Below are 22624 nucleotides of genomic sequence, written 5' to 3'. Positions count from 1 at the left end.
TTATCCTTACAAATACACATTTTAAAGCCGATACTTAAAAGTGTTTTAGTTACTAATTGAGTTTGATATCCACACAATTTATATCAACAGTTGACAGATATCAATTAAAATATCTGATTCTATTTGCTCTCCCTGTTTCGTCTATTGATTTATTTGTTACAGTGTTGCACAATACTTTCACCTTGTAGTACATAAAATTTACATGTTGCATATTTACAAGGATTAAAATGTTACTATTATACCAGATTTACGTATTGCATATTTACCATGATTAAAATGTTACTATTATACCAATGTTATATAATAGGATGTAACTAAATCTAGTTTTTAAATAGATTTCTAAGAGTTAATTTTATGAAAATTTAATATAAGATGAAGTAGAAAGAAAAGAAGAAATGGATAGTTTAAGGGAAAGTAAAAAAAAAAGTAAATGTTGGTGATTAGGGATCTCAATGTCATCTATAAGGCAGAGTAGTGAGTAGTGAATAGTGAGGATAAATAGAAAAGATAGTAAAGGAGTGGAGAACACGCGGTGGTGATGCGCGGGTGAGAAGAGAAAATAGAGGATTACTGCAAAACCACCTGCCTTAGGAGGGAAAGCGCACATGGATTCTGTCTTTGCAGCTTTTACATGTGGCATCCCCCCTCTCATCATCACTCACTACTTCCCCTCTTTCTCTTCCACGTGTCTCATTCTACTTCATCCTTTTTTTCTTTTATAAAGAGTTTCGATTAAATTAAGTTATGACTTTGGATCATTTATGATGTCTTAGCCTATTTATTGAGCAAGTTTCTGGGGGTTTTTAAAAAATATATATATATATAAAATAATTCACTAAAATATAAAATTAATTAATTAAAGTGTAAATCTTTCTATGTTCGTATAATTCACTTCTCCCATTTTTCTCTAGTGTGGTTGCGTTTTGATGGTAGGAGGGGTGAATTTAATCAACAACTATTTGATTGAATTGGGTTTTTTTTAGCTACTAGGTTGGGTATGATCTCCTTCTTGTATTTCCTTTGTGTATGTAATAAGGTTGGGTAGCTACATCTGCAGGCTTCACTAATTCTTTCTCTTGCCTTCTTTAATCTTCCAATTTGGAAGGTATTGAATGGTGAACTTGTTGTTCAATTCATTATTTTAGAAACAAAAAACGAAAAAGCAAAGTTCTAATTTTCTAATTGCCTTCTATATTTGCAAAGAATCATAAGAAATGATTACTTTTTTTTTTCTTAATTAAAACCCAAAATTTCACAATGGATTTTTTTTTTACTAAAAGTTTTTTATATACGTGTCTCATGTCTTTAAAATTTCAAATTATATCATTTTAGTTCAAATAGGTTTTAAAAAAACCTATGTGTATTGATATAATTAACAATTAGTATCATTATGACATTCAATTTATAAGTTAACACAATATATCTGATCAAGTTTTCATATGATTTAAAACGTAACTAATTTTGTGTAATCTAAATAATAAAAGTTTTTTTTTAAAAAAAAACAGAATTACTAGACCATCTTTAAAAAAAAAGCTAAATTAGAATAAATTGAAAAGCGATTCATCAAAATAGATTTATAAAAAAATTGTTTAATCAAGAACCTAGAGAATTAAGATTCTTCAACCTTTTTTTTTTTTTTTTTTACTTTTTTAGAGTTAATCTTAGTTCTCTTTGGTTGAAAGTTTTGGAATATCTATTTAGCATTGCTTCTTTAATAAGAAACTTTGGCGTCCTCTTCTATAAATTTATTTCCTTTTAGATTAGATTCTTCCATTGCTTTTTGTGATTGCTCCTTTGAGAGGAAAGCAAAGCTTGGTCAACAATTTCGAAACCATCCAAATTTCCTACCAACTTATTTGATAACTAAGGTTCGTTTGAATTTTGATTTTTGTTTTAAAAAATTGGCTAAGAATTCAAATGCTTGGGTAAGAAACATTAAGATCGTGAGCAATTGAAATTGTGAGAAAACACAAATTACAAATTCAAATGGTTACTAAGCAGAATTTAAACTTAAAGGTTGATGCAAAGAATGAGAGAGAAAGACTCTTGTTGTACTAAATTTTCATAATGGTATATATGTAATTTTGCCTTGAAAATTTATAGCTGTAGTTAGAATTGTGGGCTTGGCCCTTAAGGTATTAATGGAAAGATGTATATTCTATTTATTCCGACTCATTGTGCCAAAGTAAGAATATTGTGTTTCTTTTCCAGTTTCATGTAAGGCTCGTTTTCGTGTTTATTGCTTTCAACGGCTACACCTTTGTTAAACTCCATGCATTATGGGTTCAAGAGTAAATAAATCTACTCCTTTTGTAATTAATTCAATTTGGGTTAATTAAAAATAAAGTTAATTTACATGTATAGGCTCTAACTTTTGAAACTTAGAGCGTAAAAGATTAATGGATAAGTTTCTAATATATTCAAAAGAGAAAAAAAAATTTAACAATTTTATGTCTAATAAGACATTAAACTTTAAAATAAGTGTCACCTGGGTGATGAATTTTAAAAAGACCTAATGCAACAAAACTGAAATTTCAAGGACCTATTAGACATTAATTTCATAGACAATTTGTAATTCAACATAAAATCAGTGACGAAAAATAGAAATAACATGGCTGCTTAAGATTAATTAATCATTTTAGTTTCTTAAGCCAAGAAACAATTTCAACAAAAAGATTAAATAGAGCAATTGGATAACTTAGCTGTGAATCGAGCCTTCAATCTCAAGGCGAGTATTGAATGTTATCGTAACAGCAACATCACGCTATTGGCTCTGAATCTGCTACTTTTTCAACATGTGGAAATCCTTTTAAGATCTGAGGTTAAGATTGTTACAATGATAAAGAACGCTGGGAGTGAACAATAGTTTTTAGGTAATTGAAATGGTAATTTCAAACATCTTTTTTATTATGAAGATTTGAATAAATTCTGAATAAATTACCATAAAAAGAGAAAAAAGGGTCATTTGATAATACCTCGTGTAAATACCAAGAAGCAAATGCGTCTGTGGCAGCATACTGCAGCTGATCCTTTGACAACACAGCCACCTCCCAGTTCCCAAGTCTGATTCTGTCGGGCTTTTGAAGCTACAATGTTCAATTGTAAAGGTGAAAATTTGATTTGCAAATTGTAAATATCTCTGAGCTTAGGATCTCTATGAACATTTACTTCATTAATATGAATATAAGAGTATAGTATTGGGGTTATGGATGAAGAAGAGAGAACTACACAAGTTTCAGAAATTAAAATTGGTTTTCGGCATCTAAGAAGTAACTAGTAAACGGGTTGGAATGTTTGAAAATCGTTCGAGCAGAAAATTTACAGCTCTGTTAACCCTGACTTGATTTTTTAAATTTAAACTTGTTTTATCAATCAATATTATTACCTGGTTTCACTATCTTTGAAGAAACATTTGGATTCTTTTTCAAAATCCAAAAAAAAAACTGTTTTTAAAAGTTGCTCCTATTAGTTTGCAATATAACATAATTTAGAGGTGAAAGTAGGTTTTAGAAGGTTAGTTTTTAAAAACCAAGAACAAAAAGAAAATGATTTACAAAACAAGGGCTTAGATTTAACTTATTTTTCAAAATTTAAAAACTCTTTTTTAAGTACTTCAAAAAGAATTCCAAAACATTTCCAGAACTTTTTACTTCATTACATTGATAAGAAATATTTCAATTCAAACAGCTTAAACTCATACAAACAGAAGTAGTAGTAGTAGACCACCTCTTTTGATATAAGCGTCTCAGTTAGAGCCCGAAGACCCCATTTTTTGGGAACTCCAGCAAGCTTTTGATTAGCTAGATCTGAAATTTCGTTCAATGGTTTGACAGACACATTATACTCTTTAAAAACTTTTGAAGCATCACTGGCAATCCCAACTCCAGCCTGAAGTTTATTCAACATGGTTGATTAAAATGGCTTAAAACTTCTAAGTAATATATGAAAACAAACTTATAGAAGCAACTATAGTGATGTTTCAAACCTTGCTGAGTGTGTCATCCTCTAGAAGAGCCTGCAAACTTTGAGGTATTCCCGAATGAATGATATGCATCACATGGCATTCAGAATTTTCCAGGCACAGTTGCATAACTGCTGCTTTTCCGGGTGGAACACCTGCATATAAATTCATCTCAGAAGAGTCAAAGAAGTAGAAATTCTAGTTTTGATCAACAGATTTTGCGGAAGCCACAAAAAATTAAACAGGTTGTAAGAATGATAGAAGGAGTAATTAGCTTAAGTTCTGTTGAGTTACCAGCCACCAACCAACCAAGATTTGAGTTTAACCACAAAAACCAGATAAAGCAACAAACTATAGTCACAAAGAACTGGGGGAATCGAGAATCCAAGGTCTAATTCTCAGCCGTAATTTCATTAAACAATCAGCAAATACCGCAAGAAAGAAACAATAAATCGCTTTCTTTCTCTTTTTCTTTTGCTTTTAGATCAGCAACATGTGGGAACTAGGAGATTCAAACCTTTTAACTTTTTGGTTAAATATATATGTTTCTTCCACTTGAGCTATCCTCATAGCTCTCTCCAAGAATAACTTCTGGCAGATCATAAGAGCCAGCAACAATTTCAATCTTATCAAATAAGGTTGTGCATGATTGAAGTTAATTGATAGCGAAATGAATATTTTCATGCATTTGTTCTGTTGTCAAGCATAAATTTCTTGAGGGGAAACTTTTAACAAAAAGAAAATTCAATGAACGAAGGATCATCACATTGAGGAGGAAATCCAAATAATATTTCTGGTTCTTGAAGACACTACAGATTTGGTTCCTACGAGAAACACAACTAACATACTTTTGAATAAAGAAAACCGTATTCGATTCAATTGTTTGGCGAAATAGCGACAGATGAGAGGAGAAATGTGTAACAAGAAACCGAAAGAAGCATTTGCGTTTTCTAGTAGTGGATGAAACTTCAAAATTCACGTGTAAGTTTGTTCAATCGAATCAACTGCTGACCTCTTTTAAATGAGGGTCTCCACTCGATGTCGAACCCAATAGTAATTTGATCCATTGCTTTCCTCGTGGAGTTGATTTTCTTCGCTAGCTCCCTAGACGCTCTATCGACCTCACTCACAGTTCTACTGTAAATAATTCGGCCACCATAATTCAATGCAGGAAACCTCATCTTCGAGTTTACTGAAACCCAAAACAGTACAGACATACCCGCACTTCCAATTTCAGCACAAAAGTAAAAAACCTAGATCCCCAAAAGATAGTTCAAAAACCACAACCCATGGTTCCCCAAATTCCTCGCCTCTGCTACAATACATTTTACAGTAGAAATAACAAAATACCTCGACAGGGCGATAGGGGAGAAAAACGTGGAGACTGATGAGAAAAAATGGAACGAGGCAGTCGACGGCCGGTGTCGGGAGAAACGCATGAGACCTCGTTTCCGTCGGGCGTGGAATTTGGTCGTCGTTTTTTGGCGCTGGTGGATTGATAAGCAGCTTCAATGGCCTCAATTGCTTGGAGTTGTTGCTCTGTAAACGGCTGATCGAACTCCGATGCGGAGAACGACCACGGCGGAAAAGATGAGGAGCATGCAGAGAGCTCCGTCGAAGAATGGCTACTGTTGCTACTGCCCCGAAATTCCATTTAAGTGCTCATGACGGACGGAAATTTGATTTTCGTTCGCACTACGCTACGGTGACCCAAATGGAAGGCCTCTAGTTTGATTTTTGCTCCATTTTTTCAAAACTTAAACAATTTTGACCTACCAATTTTACAAAATTACCCTTTTACAAAATTTTGCTTGGACCAAATAATTAGCCTAAACCAACTATTTCCGGCCCAAAACCCTAAATGGAAGTCCAGCCCAAATGCAGGCCCATAACAAAATAACAGCAAAGCGCCAAGCCATGACCGTACCGCCACTGCTCATCGTTGGAAAAACTCCGGCGAGACTCTCTGTTGGTATCGTAACAGCAAAGCTAGCCAAGCCATGACCATGAGGCGACGAGGCGATGAACTGATACTCTACGATTGACGATGAACTGAAGTTCGCTAGCTTCTTCTGAAGCGTTCTTCATTGCCAGCATTCTAAATACAGTACTGAGTTTGAGCCCGGTGTTGGTTCTCAGAGTGAGAGTTCAGAACTCTTTTAGCGGTGAAATTTTGCGTCGTACTCTGTATTTTGAAAAGAATTTTTGGATAGTAGTGAAAGTTGGAAAGATGAGCACAGTGGACAAGATGTTGATTAAAGGCATTCGGAGTTTTGACCCCGAAAATAGGAACGTCATCACCTTCTTCAAGCCATTGACGCTGATCGTTGGCCCTAACGGTGCTGGGAAAACTGTAATTTCTTCTTGGCCCCCATTTTCTTATTGATATTTAGTCTTTGATTTACACTGCTCAAACATATGGGAATATTTGTTTCGTCTTAATGGCGGTGACTCATTCTTTTTTTGAAGACCATAATTGAATGCTTGAAGCTCTCTTGTACTGGCGAGTTGCCTCCCAATGCCAGGTCCGGCCACAGCTTCATTCACGACCCTAAGGTCCGTCTGTTTTTGCACTTTCAGTTATTTTTCAGTTCTTTTCATTTGGTAATGTCAACTGATATTGGTTTTGGACAAGGGATGAATGGGTTATCGAATATTCTGAGCTCACGTAGTTTTTCATTAAATAGACAAGGGTTTGCTTGGACGATTGTGTAGGTTGCAGGAGAGACAGAGACAAAGGGACAAATCAAGCTTCGGTTTAAGACAGCGGCGGGTAAGGACGTGGTTTGCATAAGGTCATTCCAACTTACTCAGAAGGCATCCAAAATGGAGTATAAAGCAATTGAAAGTGTGTTCCAGACGATAAATCCACATACCGGAGAGGTGCTGGCATATTATTATTAGTATTATTTACATTTCTTACGTTAGTGGTTTTTTACTCATCACTCACACGGATTAAGAAGGTTTGGAGGGTGTTCAAACAATTACATGTGATTCTATGTTGGAACTTAAAAAGAAATTGAGTAACATGGGTCTAAGGAGGAAAGAGGCAAACAAACAAAGAGAGTGGGGAAAGGAAATCTGGAGTAAGATGGCTGAACTTGATTTTTCAAATTATGTGAGGGAGAAAATAAGTGGTTGATCAAATTGAAGGAAGTGCAAGACTTCAACAACATTAGTTGGGGAAAAGATTTGTTGATTTTGACTCGATGCCAAAATGGATTTTTTTTTTTTTTTTTGCAAAGGTATTGTAATAAATGCCGATGGTAGGGGTTTGAACCTGAGACCTCTTGTCCACAGAAACATACAGGTGTCACTTGAGCTAAGCTCATGTTGGCAGAAAAATGGATTTATTAAAAGAAAGTACATAATAAATGTGGTACTGTTCACCTCTGGGTTTCTTAACTGACATTGAGAGGGTGTCCTTGATTTTTTTAGAATTGTTATATAATCTTCTGGTGTCAACATTTCATTTTAAAGTGGTCAGTAGTTTAGGCAAAGGGAATCCGTCATTCCTGACGGCTGACTTTCAAGTAACCAATTCTTGGTAATTGTCATTTCCCCCTTTCTTGCAAATAGACTGCATGCTTCCTTACAAAACTTTCATGTTTTGTTGTTATGGAATTGTGGCATCCTTTTCCTGATGAGTTGACGTGTAAAATTCTCAGATTGTATATGTTGTCAGTAATTTTGTTTGCTTTTAAATGAGGTAAGTAAATAAAAATGATGCAGTGACTGTTGTTTGTACGGTTGACCATGCATACTTGTTGACGGAGTAGTGGCAAGGGGATATTGGTGATTTGAGCCTGTTGCTATTGGTTTAAATTTTTGACATCATTAATTCCAGTTATCGTTGTTTGTACTGTTGTAAAATTGCAGAAAGTTTGTCTCAGCTATAGATGTGCTGACATGGATAGAGAGATTCCTGCATTAATGGGTGTGTCAAAGGCTGTTCTGGAAAATGTGATATTTGTTCACCAAGATGAAGCTAATTGGCCATTGCAAGATCCTTCAACTCTGAAGAAGAAATTTGATGATATCTTCTCTGCTACAAGGTACTGTTTCCATGTTACGATGAATTCAATGTCGTTTGATGACTTATCTCAACATAATAAATAATATGGCTAAATTATGTCTTAAAAAATTCTTATAAAAAAAAAAAAATCTTATAAAAAAAATGTCTTATAAAAATGAAGTTGTGTCTTTGGCCAGAATAAATGAAAGCTTTTATTCAAGTTAAGTCTATATTTTCTATATCTTCTGTCTCTTCCCCCCGTGTAAATTAAAAATATTCAAGAAAAGTTATCCCCATCATCTATTTCATTTTCATGCATAAACACTTTTACTTTTGCTGTTCTTAGAGAATCCTTTGACTGTCAGTCTATCCTCATAAGTCATAATGAAGATTGTTTATATCATTACTTTTAGGAAATTTGTTTTGTTGATGTATTGGAAAGCATTGTTCAGATTCTTGTTCTCTGGGTTTTGATTCCCACCTATTCTTCCATGCTTGGGTGAACGGTGACTGATGATGTAAGCTCATATTTTAATTTTTGAGCATATTATTGTACAGATATACAAAGGCATTGGAGGTCATAAAGAAGCTTCACAAGGATCAGGCTCATGAAATAAAGACTTACAAACTAAAGTTGGAGAATCTTCAAACTTTAAAAGATGCAGCATATAAGGTTCTTGTTCATGTTTTCCGTGCACGCATTGATAACTGATTTCACATTCTATATCTTCTTGGCTTGCCATTTTTCTTTTGGATGGAGGTAGTTCCAGCTGTCTAGAATCGTACACATCTCAAAGCATGATGGAACAATAATTCTTAGTTTTACTTCGCTGTGGTGAGTAACTTTTAAAATATATTCAAGGTCTATGATCCCTTTTGGTGAAGAGAGTTCAATATGACCAATTTTTAAACCAATGCATATGTGGTGGAACGATAATTCTTAGTTTCTTCCTTCTACATCAAACGGAACTGCCAACCAGATTGTATTAGCTTGAGAAATTTCTCCTTTGTAAAGATTGTTACGTTGTTCCCAGACAAATGTGGTTGACCTAAAGGAACAACTGAAATTAACTAAACTATTCAACTTCAGTCTTACATTTTCTCTTGGTCCTCCATCCAGTGGCACACAACGATTAACTGCATTTTCATCCCGTTCTTTCGTGGTCTTGTGATCCTGCCTTCAAATTTTTATTTGATGTTAGATGTCTTCTAGACTTTGGTGAAAGAGTTGTCTTGCTGACATATTCTCTCACTATTACAGCTCAGGGAAAGCATTTCTCAGGATCAGGAAAAAACAGAATCTGTTAAAGGTCAGATGCAAGAATTGGAGAAGAACATTCAAGATGTCGATGCCAAAATTCATCACGCTGAAACACTCTTGAAAGATGTGCGGAAGCTACAAGATCAAATATCTACTAAAACTGCTGAAAGAAGCACTCTATATAAGGAGCAGCAGAAGCAGTATGCTGCTCTCTCTGAGGAGAATGAAGGTCAGTTCTAGTTGGAACAGAATAAATAGCTTCAAATTTCTTGATAAGTAGTAGGAACTAGGTAAAGAACTGGGCAGGCTAGCATCCTTCAATTAGGTTACATGAAGAAAGCAATTCAATCATTGACAATTTTTAAGCGTGGTTGAAGTTTGTTTCATTGTTTGGATTTGGTATTTAAAGCATTATAGTGGTTTTCTTTGTTCTTATTAATTTAAGCGCAAAGCCTTTTGTGATTCTTTCGATTGCAAAAGGTTCATATCATTGTGTTGCTTTCATTTTCTTTTTCTATTTAGGAAAAGGGTAAAGGAGAAACTAGTTCCCATGAGGATTTAGGGTGTGCTATCTTTCTGAAACTTTTGTTGTCTGTATTTCACTGATTTAAATTTTTTTTCCTTTGTCTAGTGAGGTCATCACAATTTTTTCTCTCACTATGGTTTTCAGTCCTATGATTTTTCTTTTTTGTGGGGCTTCGAGCTTTCTTCTCATTGGCTTCTCTCCATTTTGTAGACACTGATGAAGAACTGAAGGAATGGAAAACCAAGTTTGAAGAAAGAATTGCTATTTTGGAGTCTAAGGTAAGCAAGTTGGAGAGGGAGATGAATGACTTGGAGACAAAAAGCTCCTTTCTTAAGCAGGCAATTAATGAATATATATGGGAGATTAGTAAGCTTCAAACAGAAGCTGAGGTCAGTCATCTTTGCCCAAATTTTAACAATTTTATACCTGCTTTTTACTGCCGAAAAGAATGGGTGGTATACATTGCCTTCAAATGTGGCAGTTGATGCCACGTTACTTCTGGAACCAATATCTGGTACTGTTTAAACTTTCAACTCCAGGTGCACATGTCATTGAAGAATGAACGTGATTCTACTATTGAAGAACTTTTTGCGAGACATAATCTTGGTTCTGTACCAAATACTCCTTTCAGTGACGAAGTTGCATCCAACCTAACCAATAGAATAAAATTAAGACTAGTAGACCTTGACAAGGATATGCAAGATAAAAGGGTAACTTTCTTGCTTTCAATTGACTGTATATTATCTAACTTAAAAAATCTGTTTGCATTGGATTTTTTTTTTTCAAAACATTTTCTTGAGAACCTATATACTAAGGGAGGTGGAATTGCAGCTTTCAAATGATGTTGAACTTAAGACAGCATGGGATTGCTACATGGATGCAAATGATCGATGGAAAAATATTGATGCCCAAAAACATGCTAAAGCGGACATCAAAGTAAGTCTGAAATGACGTTGGACCTTAAAAAAAGGAAAATAAAGTTTTGGACTGTATGTTGTTTATTCTATTAATTGATTTTATGCAGAGAGGAATCATGAAAAGAATTGAAGAGAAGGAAAGCGAGCGCGATTCATTTGAACTTCAAATTTCTCATGTTGATCTTTCTCACATTGATGAAAGAGAAAAAAACATGGTAGGTAGTGGTTGTCCAACTTTAGGTTTTTTAAAACTTGGAGTTGCAAATTTTTTGGATGGAACGGAGATGATGCATATGGACATCATATCTTGGTTATTGCAGCAAATTGAAGTTGAGAGAAAGACAAACCAGCTTGCTGAAAGAGAATTTGAATCAACAATACGTCAAAAGCAAAGTGATCTATATGGCATTGAGCAGAAAATTAAGGCTGTTAACAGAGAGAAGGACATAATGGCTGGTGACTCTGAGGACAGAGTAAAACTTGCTCTCAAGAAAGCGGAGTTAGATAATCATAAAAAGAAGCACCGAAAGATGTAAGTGAAGTATCTCTTTCTGGCCTATGTTTCATGGCATGTTAGCTTCTAACCAAGGGTAAAACAAAATGGTGAAGGTGTGAGGACGTAACCAAGTTGAGTTTAAAAATTCTAATCTTGGACTAATTTTGTGGGATTCTGTAAGGTCTCATACATTGCCTAATCATCAAAGCGTTATAGGCCGGTGATATCACTTTTTATAGACTTGGTGGAGTTTCTGCATAAATAAGTTTTGTCAGCTTCAATTGCAGATATTTATGTTTTTTTTTGCTTTCTTCCATACTTGTTTCTTCAGAATTGACGAGTACAAGGACAAAATTAGAGGAGTGCTAAAGGGGAGATTTCCTCCGGAGAAAGATTTGAAAAAAGAAATCACTCAAGCACTCAGGTTCTTCTAGAGCCTCAATACCTTTCTGCTATCTATTTGAAGAATAATTCTATAGTTGAATGCTTGCTGGGACCAATGCTATCTCATGTACCGATTTTTATTTTATTGCAAACTTTGTTTACCTCAACCTATGAACTGGTGTTACAAGAGAGCTCTCTAATAAACCTGTTAAAATAAAGAACAATGGAGGAATATAGGCCGCATCTATAATTAAGAATCACACAAGGCATGAAGTTTGTTCAATTTCATATCTCAACTACATTTTATGTCTTCATATTTGCTTGGAATGCATTTTAAGATAATGGTTTTCTTTACACAACGTATTTGCTTGGAATGCATAAGATAATGGTTCCCTTTACAAATTGTTTGCAGCTCGTGGAGGGAGTTTCCACGCTGTAATGTTTCTATTGTTTTGTGTTATTCTTGGAAGAAATCATGTTCTTAATCTTACATAGATATGTCACACACACACACACACACATTTAATTCTGTTTTGCAAACACATAATATACTTCTTGGTATAATAGTCAGGTTCTGCATTAAGGCATTAGCCAAATGAATTGTCTTAGGTCTCAAGAATATGATATTTTTACCTGTGATTATCCATCATTTTTGAGTCCGATGTTGACTTGGTTGCTTTCTCCTTTCTTCTTTTCTTTAGCTCCTGGAATTGGTATGTTTCACAAATTCAGTCTCAGGGGATTTTAGACACCAATTCAGTCTCTAGTCTTGGGGGATTATGTTATCATAAAAAGGATTGGTCTTGTTGGGATTATTCAATATGATGAGCTTTATATTCTTTGCAACAGGCATGACCTGCTCTTCGTATCAAAGAGCTAGTGTAATTTTTTTCTCTCTTATCTCAGGGCTGTTGGCATGGAGTATGATGACCTAAATTCTAAATCACGTGAAGCTGAGAAGGATGTGAATATGTTGCAGATGAAAATACAGGAAGTTAATCATAACCTTTCCAGATATCAAAAGGAAATGGAATGTGAGTTTTTCTTCTTGCCAGTATTTTTGGAATTATACGTTTCTTAAATTTTCTTTTAGATGTTTGTTATTGAATTATTGTTACAAGAATGGTTTTTCTACTTTTCTCTTACATCATTCTTATTTTAAGGTTATTTTCTTATTATGTTAGTTTCAATATGTTTCTTGTTGATGTAGGGAGAATTAGGGAAAAAAATGATTAATCATTTTAAGTTTCTTATTTGGATTAACATGAATATTTAAGCAACACATCAAAATAACCTGACAAAGAAAGTCCAAGTGCCTAATATTTCAAGGAAAAGACTCCCGTAAGATTGCTTTTAAATTTATAGTTCTAATGCACCGGAATTTTCAGCAAGTTTTTGTGTTGCTTTTAGCTTTTCCCCGCTTTCTCAATCTCATCGAATACTACCACTTTTATCTATATAAGATTGTTTGATTGCAAATGTTGTTTCCATCATTTGTTTTCATGCAGCAAGAAAGAGATTTGTTGAATCCAAACTCCAGTCCTTGGATCCACTCTCCTTTAGTGTAGATTTGTATCTCAAGGCCCTGGAAGGGGCTAAGGAGAAAAAAGATGTGCAAAAAAGGTTACAGTTGTGGCCTTAAAGTTCATGATGCTGCCATTTTGACATTTTAATTTCTGTTGATCCATGCTCTTTCCGATGATAATTGACAAGGTTTTCGGTGCATTATCTGCAGCAAGTACAATATTGCAGATGGTATGCGTCAAATGTTTGATCCATTTGAAAGAGTTGCCCGTGCCCATCATGTTTGCCCTTGTTGTGAGCGCCCCTTCACAGCAGAAGAAGAAGATGAATTTGTTAAAAAGGTTGAAATGCTGTCATTCAACCCTCAATTCTTTTTTTCCACCTGATGTTGTTATGGCTTTCTTTTCCTGCACATTTTATGATTCATTCTGCTATATTTTTCTTAAATGTGAATTGTATCTAGTAGAAGAAAGTTCCTCATTTGGATGCTGCTTTAACTCAGCGAGCTTATCTATGGAAATTTAGTTAATTATTGGTTTTTTGTTGTTCTCTTCTAATTTCAGCAAAGAGTGAAGGCTGCAAGTTCTGCTGAGCATATGAAAGTGCTTGCAGTGGAGTCTTCTAGCTCTGACTCCCATTTTCAGCAACTGGATAAGCTCCGCATGGTATTTGAAGAATATGTCAAACTTAGCAACGAAACAATTCCTAATGCAGAGAAAGAACTTCATCAGCTTAATGAAGAGCTGGATGAGAAGTCACAGGCCCTTGATGATGTAATTACCATAACACAATTTATGTGCCATCTCTTCTTCTTTCGATAAGGATGAATACAAAAAACGGAACCACAAGACATTCATTTAACTACTTATTTTTCTGTTCATCTTTCAAGTGTCGAGACTTGATTTTATGAAAGAGTCCCGAGTCCAGTTTAGCGAACATGCCAATTTCTCCTGCTATGCCCTGGTCTTTTAGACAGGCGAAACTTGCTTTTATCTAGGAAAGCCTCCTACTAAGAAGGGTTTTCGCTTGAAGGAGATCTTTGTTGTAGAATTGAATTAATTTCCTGTTTAGAGGAAAGAAAATTTGATTTGGAATTTTGTTGTAGGATTAATTTCTTTTCTTAGAGGAAACAAAATTTCATTTAGATCTTTTCTTTGTTTTTTTTTCTTTTTTTTTTTGGAAGGTTCCCACGTGGGTAGGGACAAAGTCTTCTTTCATTTTTAAGCCACTGAATTCAAGTTTTTTTTCCATGTGTACACAGTTTAGTTTCATGAATATCTAATAGTCTAAAAGATAAGCTACTAAAGTCCACACCAGCAAAATATTAATTTTATTCTCCAGCAGTGTGGTTGTACATGACTAGAATCCTTTGTGGAGATGTCAGATGAAGTAAAAAAAAGAACAATGAAGTTGAAAAGAATTTCTCACTGGGAAGGATGTACGCCCTACAAAAAATGGCTAAAGAGCTGATTTTTTTCCCAATAAATTGGGAGAAAAAGTGTAATTTACTCCATTTCTTTTCAACGTGAATACTGAAAAAGGATGTCTTTTTCTTATTTAAGATATTTACAAGTAGCATGATGTCACGATGTCATGATGTCTCTTTTTACCTGTAGGTGGTGGGTGTCTTAGCGCAAGTAAAGGCTGATCGGGACTCAGTTGAGAACTTGGTGCAACCTATTGACACTGCCGACAGGCTTTACCAAGAAATTCAAACTTTGCAAAAGCAAGTTGACGACTTGGTCTACAAGCTTGATTTTCGAGGGAAAGGTGTGAAAACATTGGAAGAAATTCAGTCGGAGTTGAATACATTGCAAAACACCAAGTAATTAACTTGATTATATATTTAATTCTTTAAGCCATACTTTACATTATTCTAGTTAAGAGTATGTGAAGTTTTCATGTTTCCGCTCTTCGAATTTCCAGCATCACTCTCGATATTTGTTCACTCTTAAAGTTAAAGCACTCTCTTTTGTAGCCAGTTTCTCTTCTATATATCCAAAGAATAACATCTTGTATTTTTTGGAAACAGAGATGGTTTACACAATGAACTAGAAAAGCTAAGGGATGAACAAAGATACATGGAAAATGATTTGGCCAACATTCAGATAAGGTGGCACACTCTAAGAGAGGAAAAAGTGAAAGCAGCTAATACTTTGCGTGATGTTAGGAAGGCTGAAGAAGAGTTGGACCGTCTGACTGAGGAAAAAGGTCAAGTTGATCTTGATGAAAAGGTAACTATATTTTCTTGGTAGAAAATAATGAAAAAGTACGAATAAGAAAAAAAAAATTCAGACGCAAAAGAAGTTGAGGAGTTCACTTGTTTAATATATTGCAAAAAATTTGTCCATGAAATCCGCGGTAAAATATTGAGTGTCATCTGCAGACTGTAAATGGCTGAGCATTATCTGCTTGCTGTCCACTCAGAACCCTTGGAGCATTTGTTTCTCTTAGCAATAGTGAATAGCACCTCTGAGATCGTCCCCCATGATAGTAAACAAGAATGGAGAAATCAGATGCCCTTTGCTAATCCTTCTATTAGCAAGGAATTTACTTCTCGGATGCCCCTTGATTAAATTGGAGAAGTTAGCACCCTTTCACCAAAAAAAAGAAGAAGAAAAAACCCTTAAAAATTGGAGCAGTATTAAATAAACAACCCTTCCTCCACCACCTCCCTCTTTGGCCTAACCCTTCGAGCTTGAGAATGACATCAATATAGGCCTATCAATCCTGTCATAAACTTTTTCCAGATCATGCTTCAAAAGGAAACCCTCATTCTCTTAGGTTAATGATGTAGAACATCTCCCTTCTTGATGTAGAACATCTCCCTTCTTGATGTTTCTTGAATTTTATCCTAAAAGAGGGGTTTGAATTACCATTTTTATAGTTTAGGATTAATTACCAATTTTGTATCATGAGTTAGTTATAACTAACTCAACTCCAAGTTAAACTAACTCAACCCCAAGTTAGTTTAACAACTCTTGTAATCTCCAGCCTATAAAAAGGCTTCTCATTTTCATTAATAAGACATAAAAAAAAAGAGGCATTATACATAAAGAATTCTAACTTTGCAGCCACTGCACCAGTTAACACTTACCACCTAACAAGCAAACTCAAGAACAACAAGGAACACTAAAAGATAACCTATCCTTCTGAGAGGGCTATCTCTCTTCCTAATTCCATCATGGAAATTCCTTCATAGTGATCCACACCTTGCTCCCAACCCACTCTCTCTTTTTATTTATAACTAAAAGCCCTAACAAACTTACTAGTTCTGTACTACTATGCCTCTACTAATAACCATATTAATAATCCTAATATTTCCAAACTAGGCTTACACCTTCAGAACATTGCACTCACCCATGTTCTCGTGTCTCTGGTTATATTTAACAAAAAAATATATATATATAAACTTAAACAGGAAAATGCAAAGGTAAGTTAGTTTTATGTAACACTCTAACATGCCATGGGCGAATGGTAGGACTATGTCAAGTTGTAGAACAGAGGCACTTGAAATACCAATGCAAATAACTTGTCACGGTTATGGACTGAATATTCTGAAAGTTTCTGATTGAAGATCATAGTCTTTTGCGTTCTTTCTATGTTTTTATCTGGTCCAATTTTAACTTTCTAGCGTTTCTAATCTTGTTATGATGATCTTTCCTGCGCTTGCAGCATTTGGCAGAAGCCCTTATCCCCTTGTCAAAGGAGAAAGATAAATTACTTAACGACTATAATGAACTAAAAGATAAGCTTAATCGTGAATATGAGGAGCTGGGTGATAAAAAGAGGAAATTTCAGCAGGAAGTTGAGACACTTCTTAGAACAACATCTAAGATTAAAGAGTATGTCCACTGAGTTTTATAGTGATCTTAAATGTTCTTTCATGCCTTCAAAGCTGATGTTTGGTTTTACCTTACAGGTATCTTGATTTAAAGAAAGGTGAGAGGCTGAAGGAACTGCAGGAAAAGAAGGCACAGGCTGAATCTCAACTTCAAGGTTGTGACAGTAGGAAGCAGGAAATATTGGCTGAATTAAACAAAAGCAAGGACTTGATGCGGAATCAAGATCAATTAAGAAGAAACATTGAGGATAACTTGAACTACCGGAAAACAAAGGCTGAAGTTGATGAGCTTGCCCGTGATATTGAATCATTGGAAGAGCAAATTTTAAAGATTGGAGGGGTTTCAACCGTTGAGGCTGAAATAGGAAAACTATCTCAGGAAAGAGAGAGGCTATTGTCTGAGGTTTTTCTATTCTTCTGCCTACAAATATGAAATCTTATTTTTCTTCTCCATCTAGTCTGTGCATCCAATTAATATATATATAATACATGTTAATTCTCAAGGGATAAATCTTTTGAACTGATCAATGTGGAGACTAGCTGAATTTGTGAGGAGATGGGGTATAAGGGCAATGCCATATACTTCATGAGTTGAGGAAATGAAGAATAAGACTGAACTAATTTTATGAGCTACATTAAAAAGAAAAAAAAAAAGCAGACGCTAACTTTGGGCTAGAAAGTGTCACTTCGGTTGAGCTAAAAGCAACGTTGGTCTGATAGAGGTAGGATGTATTTGCCCATCAAAGACAGTCAATTCATCGGGTAGTTTTGTATCACTAAAGCGAAACATCTGTTCAAACACTGTATAAAGTTTCCAGTTCAATATTGATATTTATGTAAGTCGATCTTGTAAATTGTGAAAATTTCAATTTGAATTGTAAACCTTGTTGGTTTTGGCATTTTTTAGTCTATTTTCTATTTAAGGTAGATGACATCCAGGGAATTTACATATATATTTTTCTGAATGGGTTTGTGTATAAATCTTGTAACAGCTAAACAGGTTTCATGGGACGATGTCTGTCTATCAAAGCAATATTTCAAAAAATAAAATTGATTTAAAACATGTGCAATATAAGGACATTGACAAGCGGTATTTTGATCAGCTAATCCAGCTTAAGGTTAGTTTTTTTTTTTTTTTCTTGCAGCTGTTAATAGGTTCATCTTTTCTAATTTGGTTCTGCTGATAAACTTAAGATTTAATGACAGACAACTGAGATGGCAAACAAGGATTTGGATAGATATTACAATGCCCTTGACAAGTGAGTTATAATTTTTATTTCTTTTTCCTATTGTTGTGTGTGTATATATTTTATTGGCAACAAATTTCTTGCTATCCTTCCTTGTTATTATCACATTTTTTAACTGACGATGAATTACCATTTCCCTATAATCATTCTTTATTACTTAACAAGTGTGGAGTTGGAGGCATTTAGAAAAAGACAATGACAGATTTCTATATTGTTGCATCATATTTACTAATAGGAGGTTAAGGAATAACCATTTTCTCTCATCAAACTAACTAAAATTATTCTCACGTTTTCTGAGCTCACCCACCATTCTGATTCTCTCTGCTGCAGCGATATGTGCAAGTTGTAAGCAGAGTTTTAGGAAAGAGGAAACTATATTCAGGCCTGTTGCTGCAAAAAAAATTGGCAATAGAAACCCATAGATATCACTATTATATTTACCACTTTTAATTTGCCATATATCATAATATGTTGGAGTTTGTAGACGAGATGAACATGCATGCATATTTTCTTTCCCATAATATATTAATTTGAGTTCTGTTATTTTCTTTATTTTTATCTATCTCTCGTGACTTCATTTCAGAGCACTAATGCGCTTCCACACCATGAAAATGGAGGAAATAAATAAAATTATAAGGGAGTTGTGGCAACAAACATACCGGGGACAGGATATAGACTATATAAGTATTCACTCAGATTCTGAGGGTGCAGGAACTCGTTCATATAGCTACAGGGTCGGTTAGCTTTTTATTATCACAACTTTTGATACCTTTCTGATATCTTTTGGCTAAGATCAAGTATATTAGCAAAACATTTTTGCTAGTATATTTTTTTACAATATATTCAATATTAGCGGTGTATACTGTTCAGGTTCTCATGCAGACTGGAGATGCAGAACTCGAAATGAGAGGAAGGTGCAGTGCTGGTCAAAAGGTCTTCAATTCAGTTCCCCTGCTTAATATTTGCCCTGTTTCCTTTGAAAAGTTATTATTGATATTGTAATTACAGGTTCTTGCTTCTCTTATAATTCGATTAGCATTGGCTGAAACGTTCTGCCTCAATTGCGGAATACTCGCTCTAGATGAGCCGACCACTAATCTAGATGGTCCAAATGCCGAAAGTCTTGCTGCAGCTCTTTTACGGTATGGATATGATTATACATTCATTTTGATTTTAAGTTCCAACCAAATAAAAGAACTGAGTGTTGAGAAATTGGACCTATAATTGAGCCGAACTAAAATCACGTATGCAACCAAACTTAAGTTAGATACGATTCCATCTTTTTCTGCAGAATCATGGAGGACAGGAAAGGGCAGGAGAACTTTCAGCTCATAGTAATTACACATGATGAGCGTTTCGCTCAGCTAATTGGTCAGAGACAGCATGCGGAGAAATATTATCGTGTTACGAAAGACGACCAGTAAGGCTCTTACTATATGTGTATCAATTTTGTGTATTTGTGTTTGTACATATTTTATTCTCATTTGGTTTTCACCTAATTCTTCTCATTACTAACTTGTCCAATTCTGTTTTACAGCCAGCACAGCATAATAGAAAGCCAAGAGATATTTGATTGAAGCCATGGAAGAATGTTTGAACTTCAATTGAATTTGAGTAGCTGCAAGCAAAAACATGGGCTTGTGAGTGAACAGGTCAGTTAACAACAAGCCAAAGAGTTTAGTATGCTGTTGCTTAGAAATTACTGTTGGTTCCAATTGGTTTCACATGTTTACTCTTTTTGGAAGCCAACTCTGATTCCTTGAAAGCTAGGCATTCTTCCTACCTAATAACATGTGTATACATACCCACATATGCATGCATGCATGTATAATGAGATAATTATGATTTTGTTGAGTTGTGAAAATTTTAACCTAGTTATTTGATGGAGGTAGGATTAGAATATGGTATAGGTAAATTCCTACCCTCATTTTTGTATTAATCCCTTGTAAATAGGGTGGTCCTCCTATGTATTTGACACTTTTCATTGACAGTAACATTCTATAGATTGATTATGAAAGAATTCTCTCATCTTATCCTTTAGGCTAGCCATATTTTTAAGAAGTATTATCGATATGAGCTAAGATTCAATCTAGGAAATAATAACAACAATTTACAAATCATTTTTTTATTCTTTACCCATCTTAATAGCTGCACCCATATTGTCACTTTAGACCTAAGTCTTCAAGACTTTACTTTTGGATATGCTAAAAAGGATATCTATCAATCGAGATAATTATCTTTACTTATACATTAGATACTTTTTCTTTTATGTAGTTAAAGGAGACCGAGGTCTAGCTGTAACAAATATTAACAAATATGATTTGCTAATATTTGATATGTTTTTGTGATCATTGTTAATTATTTAAAATTATATCTAGATATTAGGGTTCATCTAAAGGCTTTTATTTTAAATTGGCTGTAAGAAAATGTATTTTCTTTCCTGGTTGAACTACTTCCTTTTGTATTAATCAAAGAATCCTGACATTATGGTGTGTTAATTATATTACCTTAGTGGTTAATTAGGTTTTTGCTTAATAAGGCAGGTGTCGTCCTTGGTGAAGATTAAGCCGTTTGTTTTGTATTCTAGTGAAAAAAAATAGGTTGTCACTTGTAACCCTTTTCATTTACTCTAGTGAACTTTCTTATCCCTGCATATCCCTTGGACGTAGGTGTTAAAGCATCAAACAGGGTTACCAATTCTCCTTACTCTTTAATTCTTTCTCTAGACTATATATATATATATATATATATATATATATATATACGTTGTTTTTTATTATGTTAATGGGAACAAAATATATTTGGAAAGAGATTGGCAAATGGTTAGGACGTCACTGGACGGTGACGTACAGAAACATGACAGGCAACCTGAACAAGCTATTGGGTGGATAATTTGGTCCTTTCACTAGTTTCCTTTTCTTTTTTTTACCAAACGCATCTGATGCTGACGTGTACCAACCCCACCAATCAGCTTGCGGGTGTACGTTTAACAACTGTACTTTCTCGCATCAGATCACCAACTGCTTTGCTTTTAAAATTTGCATAATAATGGGAATCTTTTAGGTATATATTTTATAGTTGTAATTTTCTTAAGTGAAAACTCAGAGCAAAATTTATATTTTATGCTTTTTCTAAGTATGATATATTATGTGGAGGTAGAAAGAAAAAAAAGACTCTTAATAAATATATATTTTTATTCGTTTTCTTCATTTTTGTTCTTAATTTTCTAGAATTTAAATGTTAGTGATGTTTTGAAAGGTTATGTTATGGTATTTCTAGTTTAAAATTTGAATTTTTTTTGTTTTTATTTTATTTTAATTTCTCTCTTTTTGACAATGTAGAGAGGTATTGAATATCTTATTTCAATTTTGGTAATACTAGCATTATGTCAAATTAGTCATGCTCATTTTAGTTACATCTACGCTAATTTGTTTAACTACGTTCTATGTCTCCATTGATAATAATATTCTTCTAATTCATCGTTAGAAAATGAACCTTTTAGCTAACACTCTTTTAAACGGGAATCACCCTACAAAATTCATTTTTATATTTTAAAGTTCAAAACTTTTTTACTTATATAGGGGTACTTTAAAAGAAAAAATTCTTTCAATAATTTGATTAAGAAAATATCATGAAGGTAAGAAAAAAGCATATAATGTGAACCTATAATTGTTCGATTAAACTTTTAAGATTTTATATGAGTTAATTTAGACCGTTATCAATAATATTTTTTAAAATAGTCAACACCTTAGTTCTTACTTTTTAGACTTCCTTAGTTCTTACCTTTGTAGACTTTCTTACCTTTGTAGACTTCTATAAAAATATATGAATTCCTTAGTTCTTACCTTTGTGGACTTTCTTACCTTTGTAGACTTTCTTACCTTTGTAGACTTCTATAAAAATATAAGAAGTTTTATTTACTTATGGAAAGAAGTTTTATTTACTTATGGAAAGCTAGAAATTTAGTTAATATATTTAAAAATCTTACACAATATCTCTACGTTAAAAATATAGTAGAAATTACAAAATGATATGGATAGTTTTTAATTAATATAATCTTAAAAATTGAAGATATCTATTAGTTTTTAATTAATAAAATTTTAAAAGTTTAGGACTTAAATCGATATTTTTAAAATAAAAGTAAAAATTGGAATCCTAACAGTACAAACGACTAAGGGGAAACGATCAAGTTTCCCGCGCGGACCGTTAAGAAATGGACTTCGTACAATCACGCCCACCCTATTTTGGTGCACTCCTCGATTAGAAAAAAACACGTGTCGGGCTTGCTGTCCACGTGGACCCGCGTAACTTCCCGCTCAGACCGCTCGTTGCTTTTACCAAATCCACCGACCCCCAAACTCCAAATCTCATCAACGATCAATACGTCATATTCAATATCAACCGTCCATTTCACACCCTTCGAAGCCTTTATAAACTCCCTCCCTCACT

At 34.2% G+C, this 22624-nt stretch overlaps 2 protein-coding genes across 6 annotated transcripts; one reads left to right on the top strand and one right to left on the bottom strand.

The window, feature by feature from the left end:
• Positions 1–2438: 2438 nt before the first annotated feature.
• LOC101210151 (Werner Syndrome-like exonuclease) lies at positions 2439–5712 on the bottom strand. 4 transcript variants are annotated; one of them, XM_004133933.3, is made up of 6 exons: positions 5312–5712; positions 4974–5153; positions 3986–4116; positions 3727–3888; positions 2976–3086; positions 2439–2816 (listed from the first exon to the last, which is right to left on the bottom strand). In XM_004133933.3, exons 1-6 carry the CDS (start codon positions 5613–5615, stop codon positions 2760–2762), a joined length of 945 nt encoding a protein of 314 aa, XP_004133981.1. In that variant the 5' UTR covers positions 5616–5712; the 3' UTR covers positions 2439–2759. The 4 variants fall into 4 exon arrangements, with proteins under 4 accessions (XP_004133981.1, XP_011650865.1, XP_031738584.1 ...); XM_031882723.1 differs by having other exon boundaries at positions 2447–2779; XM_011652563.2 differs by lacking the exon at positions 3727–3888.
• Positions 5713–5876: 164 nt separating this feature from the next.
• On the top strand, positions 5877–20215 carry LOC101209902 (DNA repair protein RAD50). Of its 2 annotated transcripts, XM_004133932.3 has the most exons (27): positions 5879–6314; positions 6431–6517; positions 6677–6844; positions 7841–8016; positions 8535–8649; positions 9238–9466; positions 9974–10152; positions 10303–10473; positions 10595–10699; positions 10788–10895; positions 11001–11212; positions 11508–11600; positions 12467–12594; positions 13069–13183; positions 13296–13425; positions 13648–13857; positions 14701–14909; positions 15117–15318; positions 16760–16929; positions 17007–17331; positions 17921–18046; positions 18135–18187; positions 18759–18909; positions 19046–19108; positions 19184–19317; positions 19467–19595; positions 19713–20215. In XM_004133932.3, exons 1-27 carry the CDS (start codon positions 6192–6194, stop codon positions 19750–19752), a joined length of 3951 nt encoding a protein of 1316 aa, XP_004133980.1. In that variant the 5' UTR covers positions 5879–6191; the 3' UTR covers positions 19753–20215. The 2 variants fall into 2 exon arrangements, with proteins under 2 accessions (XP_031738582.1, XP_004133980.1); XM_031882722.1 differs by lacking the exons at positions 17921–18046; positions 18135–18187; positions 18759–18909; ... (2 more) ...; positions 19467–19595; positions 19713–20215 and adding an exon at positions 17433–17570 and having other exon boundaries at positions 5877–6314.
• Positions 20216–22624: the final 2409 nt, after the last annotated feature.

Source organism: Cucumis sativus, chromosome 3 (assembly GCF_000004075.3).
Source record: "Cucumis sativus cultivar 9930 chromosome 3, Cucumber_9930_V3, whole genome shotgun sequence".
Taxonomy (NCBI): domain Eukaryota; kingdom Viridiplantae; phylum Streptophyta; class Magnoliopsida; order Cucurbitales; family Cucurbitaceae; genus Cucumis; species Cucumis sativus.
Note: the sequence above shows the minus strand (reverse complement) of the source record. Positions and strands in the feature narration are given on the sequence as shown.